This window comes from Gregarina niphandrodes (genome assembly GCF_000223845.1).
Source record: "Gregarina niphandrodes unplaced genomic scaffold scaffold00032, whole genome shotgun sequence".
NCBI classification, from domain to species: Eukaryota; Apicomplexa; class Conoidasida; order Eugregarinorida; family Gregarinidae; genus Gregarina; species Gregarina niphandrodes.
The window spans coordinates 82,911-90,115 of record NW_011645801.1 but is presented as its reverse complement, the minus strand read 5'-3'; the positions used below and the strand labels follow the sequence as shown (position 1 = coordinate 90,115).

The following is a 7,205-nucleotide window of genomic DNA, read 5'->3' as shown; positions in this document are numbered from 1 at the left end:
CACCCACCGACTCCAATCCAACCGCGGGCCAGAGTCCATAACACACGTACCCACTCCGTAATCCTCACTGCTGTGGTCATGGCTGTTACCGTCCTCGCTGCTATGGTCCTCACTGCTGTGGTTCTGACTTTCGCCCGGACCCTGTTCCGTGTCATCCAGACGGAAGTCCTCTAACAGCTCACCCTTATCTTTCGAGCCAGACACGGGAGCTGAACCGGCTCCCTCACCAGAACCCCCGTCGCCAGCACCTCGATCAGAGATTTGACTTATAGGAGCGTTGTGGTTAACAGAGTTGTTGTTCGCAGTGTTGTTGTTCACAGTATTGTTGTTCGCAGTGTTCACAGTGTTGTTGTTCACAGTGTTGTTGTTCGCAGTGTTGTTGTTCGCAGAATCCAGGAACGATGACGAAGAACCTGGATCCGGTCCAGATGACGAGGGGTTTCGAACCCCAGGATTCGAACCGAACGGAAGCTCGTTCGTTCTAGACGGATAGTACAACTCGTCCGAAGCTGAGCGTCTAGTAGGCGTCAAACTTCTTAAGTGCCCGGACACAGAGTGATCAAACTCATGGCTTACAGTTTGGGCATGCTTCAAGGAAGATCCACGGACATTCTCGACGAGTCCTGAAACGGTATTTTCGGCAGACTCAACTCCCGAGCTGATCCCGGCAACATTGGAGCTCAACGTTTCACACATCCCCAGCCGATTATGGTACATATCTTTGGAATGACTCGCAGGGGGATTGCTCTCGATTGTAGTGTGCACTGTGTTAGCACGTGTGTTTTTAGCACACTTTTTTTCTGACTGGTCCTTTCCTCTTCCGGGTGAAGAAACGTTGGCTGTTCCAGAGAAAGAACATACGGGTTCCTGTCCATTAACGAATCTGTTAATTTTGTCCCGGAGATGAAGTAGTTTTTTTTTCTTTATTTTCGATGCAATTACTACCAGTTCAACACACAACGCAATTACATGAAATAACGTTGATGCCTCTTTGATTGCTTCGGGGTCTTTAGTGAACAGACTATCCGCAACCTTCTGAACATCATATTTCCTTAATGCACCCAAGTTTATCAATGAGTCACAGGTACACAGTCGTCCACATTGGCCGCATAGATGCAATAGGTCGTCCAAAGCGTGTTGAGAGACTTGGCTAAGTCGTGCCTGCAGTTCCTTAGACAGTGGGTAATTGGCCCGTCTGCTTCCTTCGCGAGTCTTGGGCATCTGCTGAGACACGGGTAGCCGAAGATTCGCTCTTGTGAAAGACATGTGACTCTGCCCTCGGGGCGTACTCCGATGTTCTTCGGACGCCACACCGCCGGTTTGAGATATTTTCTGGTCGGATGTCGGGGCCCCGCGTGCGCTCTGACTGATGCCTGGAGCGCTCTGACTGTTGCCTGGAGACTCAGGAATCGACGGCACCACCTCCAAGGGGCCCGAAACCCCAAAGGGGTTCGACGGCCGCCGCAAGGGGGCGGGACTCAAAGGGTCCAAGTCAATGCTAGTAACGGACGAGGGTTGGGTAAGCACGTGCAGTAGTGCGAACAGGAGGCTTATCAGGTACCCCGGGAGCTGGTCGTAGTACAGCAGGCTTGAGACCAGACTCCAGAGCCATTCGTTTTCATCGATGTCTTCTCGAAGGTAGCTGATCATTCGCGTGCCGGTGGGTGTGACACTATGTTCCTGTACGGTGTGTGCATGCCAACCTAACACGTTGTATACCTTCTGGTACATCTGGCCGTCCTCCATCTCCATCTCCAAATAGATTCGGTCTGCGCTTGAGTGTTCTCCACCCATGGTTGACTGACTCCCGAACTGACTCTTCCAATCCGGAAGGGCCCCCATCCACTCCGAGTTTTTGTGTAGTGGATTGTGGTCCTGGTTGTGCTTCAGCGAACTGTCACTGTGGTGGACGACGGGTTTGCCAAGTTTCATGACACTCAAATACGTGTCTGTCATGTAGGCTTTTGTCGCACGCAGACAGCGAATAATATCGACGGGTAGGAGCAGTGCATGAGTGACACTTTCCAATGTGTATTCCCTAGGTTTGGATAGGACTCCTTCTGTCCAGCTGCTGATTTTGGAGGCTCTGATGGGGTTGGTTAAGATGTGTGTTCTGTGCCAAGTCGCAGGGTGTTCGTCGTTTGGGTCCTTGAGGAAGGAGCGGAGGGCATCGAGGGCGAGTTGTTCAAGAGAGATTAGGAGTTTGCGCAGTCTTCCTTCGCTCACGCAGCTGGAACTCCGCAGGTTCAACCAGTTGCTTGGAATGCAGTCGGAACCAACACGGCAGCAACAACAGTCTTGACCGCGTACCGCAGCGTGTCTACTCATCGCCATGCCCGTAACAGTAAGACTCATGAACGGGATACCGAACGTGTGCGAAAGGAGATATAAGGGAGCGCTCGGAGCTGTCAAAAGGTACACGCAAATTATCTCTAATTCCGGAAACGACGATTCGAACCGCGCTAAGAAGGAATCCAACAGTATTCGACTAGTCATGGGATCCACCAATTTAACTCGACCCGCCTCCGCCCATCCCGCTGCCTCACTCCGACCGTCCTGTAAGCCCGCACCACCCTCACCGTCCGATTTTTCCTTCAACACAGATACTGAAGCAGCACGGGGTCGCGGCTCCAACCCTTGACTCTTGGTCGCCTTCAACACAATTCGCACGTCCCGCGCACACGCCCGCAACCACAAAGGCAATATCACAATCGCCATAACGGATGACATCATACGGACTTGAACGTCCTCATCAAACAAGTCCAGTACATCGGTTAATAATGAAGCATAGTCACATACGTCGTCCACTACCAACTTCAGAACCTTCGCACACGATAAACATAATTTCGGAGCACACCGACACTGAGACCGCTTCTGACTTAGCGCCGACGTGGCGGTGAATAGGTTATGACTAAACTACACAAATATGATTAAACTACACAAATATGATCCAACAGCTTTATCCACAAACAGCGTTCCGCTGGCGCCTTTACAGAAGGCACACACGTGTGTGCTGGTGGTGACGGGCACGTACGCATTGGATAAAACAAGCATTGAGGTCGCTGACAAGGAACTTCATAGCCATCGGCTTCGGTATGTGAGGAAGGAGCTGTAATAACGCGTTGTGCGCATGCGTTTTTAACATAGTATCTTTTTGAGTCGAAAGAATAGCAATCGAAATTAAGATAACTTCCAAATCCGCTCCGTCTGGATACTTCTCGTACACCATATGGGCCGCCAGAGATTTGACTAAAGTGCTAAACCATGCCAGAGTCTCTGTAGTGTCTCCCTTCTCCCATGCGAATTCGTCCTCGAGAAAAAAACTTTCTCTCATCTCGTATCCCATCAGCCCTCTCTGGGGCGCTTTTCCCAATCGTAACTTCAACGTCGTCCTAGATAGGTAGTCGGCAACGTGAAGCTCATCAAATAGAGGATCTGCATACAGACCAAGGATCTACACCAGGGATCGAGAAGGGAAGGGATCGAGAAGGGAAGGGATGGAGAAGGGAAGGGATCGAGAAGGGAGGGGATCGAGAAGGGAAGGGATCGAGAAGGGAAGGGATCGAGAAGAAATTGTCACAGAAACGATGAGATCTGTTAGCTAGTTTACAGATGGAATTATGAGTCTTCTTGCACTGATTTATAGCCATACTGATATTGCTAAGAAACAACGGTATAATATTCAATGACAGTCTCAGCCAGTCGTCTGATCCATCAAATAGAAAGAGTCTGTACAGCTCGTAAGCGTTGTCATAGAGCTCGATGCTCGCAGCCTTGCTAGGAACGTATGAGCTCGAGGCCAGGATACTTTGACTTAGCTTGTGAACAGCTTGTTGAAGTACTTTGGTCTCTTCTGCTCGGGCCTTTCTCGCTTTGAAAAACGAAGTGAGAAGTGTCCCGGAACTCCATTCCTTCTTCTTGCTATGCCATATCCTGCTGATCATACTCTGATTACAAGGTGCTGCCGAACCACCTGTAGCCGTTGCGCCGATGGGCAATCCCGTAACCTCGCCGAATCCGTTTTTCGCACCTCTGAGCAAAGACTGAGCACCTCCAAGAAGGGTTCGGTATCCGAGCAAAATTGGTCCTTTTTGGTCTTGTAAGACTTGTGCTTGCAGAATCCCACCTGGAAGAACTCTACCCGGTATAATGGGTCCAGGTATAATCTGTCCAGGTATCGCTTGTCCGGGGATGATCTGTCCGGGTGCAACTCTGCCTTCAATATACTTAACGTCATCTACTGGAGAATTATTAGCGATGAAGGGTGTAGTTGTGAAGCCGTTTATGAAAGAACCGCACGTGGCCTCTTTCGGGCTGCCATCGGTCGCGCTTTCAGGATGAACTACACCCTGGTTCACTACACCCTGATCAACTACACTCTGGTCCACCACACCCGGGTCCACCACACTCTGGTCCATCACACTCTGGTCCACCACACTCTGGTCCACCACACTCTGGTCCACCACACTCTGGTCCACCACACCCGGGTCCACGGCTACATTTCCGGTCGCTTCTTCTACGTTTCTACTTTCAGTGTTCCCGCATGTCCGATCTTCAGTGATGTTTCGGCCGTGAAGCATGCGATTGCTTCGGCTCCCCCAGAGGTCATCGGAGGCACGGTACATTGCGCCCAGGCTGACCGCCATACGGTGGATGGCGGCATCCTCCTGTTCCGTATATTTATCCAAAATGTCGCCGTATCCGTAAACGCAAAGTAACCGAAGTATCTCGATCACAGGTCGGCTAGTCTGGTGCACGAAATATCCACCACCCCCCTGCTCCATTTTACAGCCCGAGCAGTGTATATAAAAACGCCACGGCCCGAGCAGTCCAAGCAGGGATCGTCTGACAAAAGGAACTACTACCATCTGACTCTCAGCCTAATCCATGCTGAAGTGACTCAAGATGTAAACACTTTGTCTTAGTGCAAATACTTTTGTCTTATCTACCCCAATATTGCCCCGTCTTTGTGTCATACTGTGTGACTGACAAACACTTCATGACCAGAAAATTCACATTTAAGATCTGCACAGCTGAAGCAGTTGTTTACCATTCATGCTAAAAACAGAAATCTTATCGCCACCTTCAACAGGAGATCCAGTGTGTGAAATATCTTCGTCATCTGAGGATGAGTCTGATGATGATGAGGAAGATGCCACTATATCGTCTCCAATGGGTTTTTGCGCACAGGTATTGTATATGTCAGTCCACCATTCGTTCCATTGTCCCGCTTTGGCTTTCTCGGCTCCCAATCCCAGATTTTCAGACCGTCTCTTGATCTGGATAGGCTCCTCTAAGCCATCATGATTCTCACCCAGCCGCTGTCCTCCTTGCCAACCCAACTTCATCAACAAGCTGGACCCAATGTCGGACTCTACTGCTCGCGAGGAAACACCAGTTCCCACCAGCGCCCTCTCGCGATAGTTGCGCGACATCTTAAGGAGGGGCCAATTTTTTTCTCAATTTATTACGACCGGAGATATCTCTGCATAAAAATAGCCGGAGATATTTAAAAACTCGCGGAAAGAACTAACCGCAAGCAACCCCACAAGTGCTGAGTCAAAACGCCTACAGCGAACGGCACCGTCCCACTCGATAACGCCCAAAAATTTAGGAACTTAATTAATTGCAACTTACTCACAATGCTGAACGAGTATGATGAAGACGAGTTGTATGCACAGATAGGAGGGATACTTATTACAGAACTTCTTCACTACATCCTAAACGACATTTCTCTAGGTAACATCAACATAGCGCGTATCATCAAGTCCTCTCCTCCCCAAAACTTTGGACATCTTTTGAAAGATGTTATTGAGCAAATTATTGCCCAACAAAAAGCGGCCCTTGACATCCTAGACGTGAAGAATATTCCTGAAGGGGTTGAAGGAAAAATCTCTCAGGAGCTAGGAAGCTTGCTCTTATCGAAGTTGAAGTTTGTTCCCCCGGAAGAAGATACCGCTGTTGCAGACGCCTCGGAAGAGCAGATTCGGTGTTTACTGGAGGAGCATCTGAAAAAGATATTGGAGCGCAGTGTTGAGCAGAAGACAAGAGAATCGGACGGGCGCACGGTCGAGAAAATTAAGAGTATAAAAAATGCATACGAAAAACTACCATTCCAATGAAACGGTTCGAATCCACCGACCGCCGGTTCGAATCCACCGACCGCCGGTTCGAATCCACCGACCGGTTAAAGGACGCGGTAAAATGAAACTATATCTTCTGTTACCTGGAACCCATAATAGAGGTACCTATTCGAATCTCATCGGTCTCATATTTTATCGCTACATGTTGATCAGCGGACATTCCCATTGACAATTTGAGATGATAATTTCTTCTATTCACGGAAAGCTTGTCACGCAATACTTTCATTGCCATGAAATCCTTTTCTGGATCGTTTTGACTAGCAATACACATCAGACCTCTCCAATCGAGACAGGGACACTCAGCATCTATGTATGCACCAAGCATTTCGACATCAGCAGGGTGAATCCCAGACTTTTGGGGCTCATTGGATATATTGACTTGAATGAAAACTTCAATCATCCTCGTTCCCGTATTACCTCTTCCCAGTTCACTCTGTAACGCATCCGCTGTCCGCTTTGAGTCAAGACTTTCAATTCGTTGAATGAATCGAAATCGTTCATCTTCTCGAAACATCTTAGATAGCTTATTCCGCTGAAGGTGCCCTATAATGCTGATACGGAACTTATCCATGAAGTTAGAATCTAGGCCAAGTAGCTGGTCAATCATGTTATCCAAGTCTTCTTGCCCAGACTGGTCCCGTCCAGACTGGTCCGGTCCAGACTGGTCCGGTCCAGACTGGTCCGGTCCAGACTGGTCCGGTCCAGGCTGGTCCGGTCCAGATTCAGGGGATGCACGATCCGTGCGACAAGCTTCGGCATCCAACAACTCTGGTGTTGATGACCCTCGTGGTGCCGACCCATCAGTCGCCCGCTTCCATGACACCCGCTGGATAGCCGCATTTAAAGCAGCAATTTTATCGATTATCTCCGTCTGGTAATTCTCGCCGAATAACACACTAGAACCGGGATGCTCATGTAATATATCCTTGAACAATCTGACCATTGCATTCAGCGGCTTATACTTCGTAACGATACATATTTCAACCTCTTCTGGTACGGACTTCCTTATGTCCAACCATTTCTCATAAGACATTCTTGAGCAACCAAACGCCCCAGGAGTAG

General features: G+C 49.2%; 4 protein-coding genes across 4 annotated transcripts; 1 reads left to right on the top strand and 3 right to left on the bottom strand.

Moving 5' to 3' along the window:
• Positions 1-113: 113 nt before the first annotated feature.
• Positions 114-4,784, bottom strand: GNI_128960 (hypothetical protein; the record flags this gene model as incomplete). Its single annotated transcript, XM_011133797.1, has 3 exons — positions 114-2,916; positions 3,035-3,435; positions 3,653-4,784. Coding segments are annotated over 3 exons (4,336 nt in total), but the record flags the coding sequence as incomplete, so codon positions are not given.
• Positions 4,785-5,018: 234 nt separating this feature from the next.
• GNI_128950 (G-patch domain protein) lies at positions 5,019-5,435 on the bottom strand (the record flags this gene model as incomplete). The annotated part of the gene is made up of 1 exon (XM_011133796.1): positions 5,019-5,435. The coding sequence occupies one exon, from the start codon at positions 5,433-5,435 to the stop codon at positions 5,019-5,021; it is 417 nt and encodes a 138-aa protein (XP_011132098.1).
• A 207-nt stretch (positions 5,436-5,642) lies between these two features.
• GNI_128940 (hypothetical protein) lies at positions 5,643-6,122 on the top strand (the record flags this gene model as incomplete). The annotated part of the gene is made up of 1 exon (XM_011133795.1): positions 5,643-6,122. One exon carries the CDS (start codon positions 5,643-5,645, stop codon positions 6,120-6,122), a length of 480 nt encoding a protein of 159 aa, XP_011132097.1.
• A 100-nt stretch (positions 6,123-6,222) lies between these two features.
• Positions 6,223-7,176, bottom strand: GNI_128930 (amine-terminal domain alanine racemase; the record flags this gene model as incomplete). Its single annotated transcript, XM_011133794.1, has 1 exon — positions 6,223-7,176. One exon carries the CDS (start codon positions 7,174-7,176, stop codon positions 6,223-6,225), a length of 954 nt encoding a protein of 317 aa, XP_011132096.1.
• Positions 7,177-7,205: the final 29 nt, after the last annotated feature.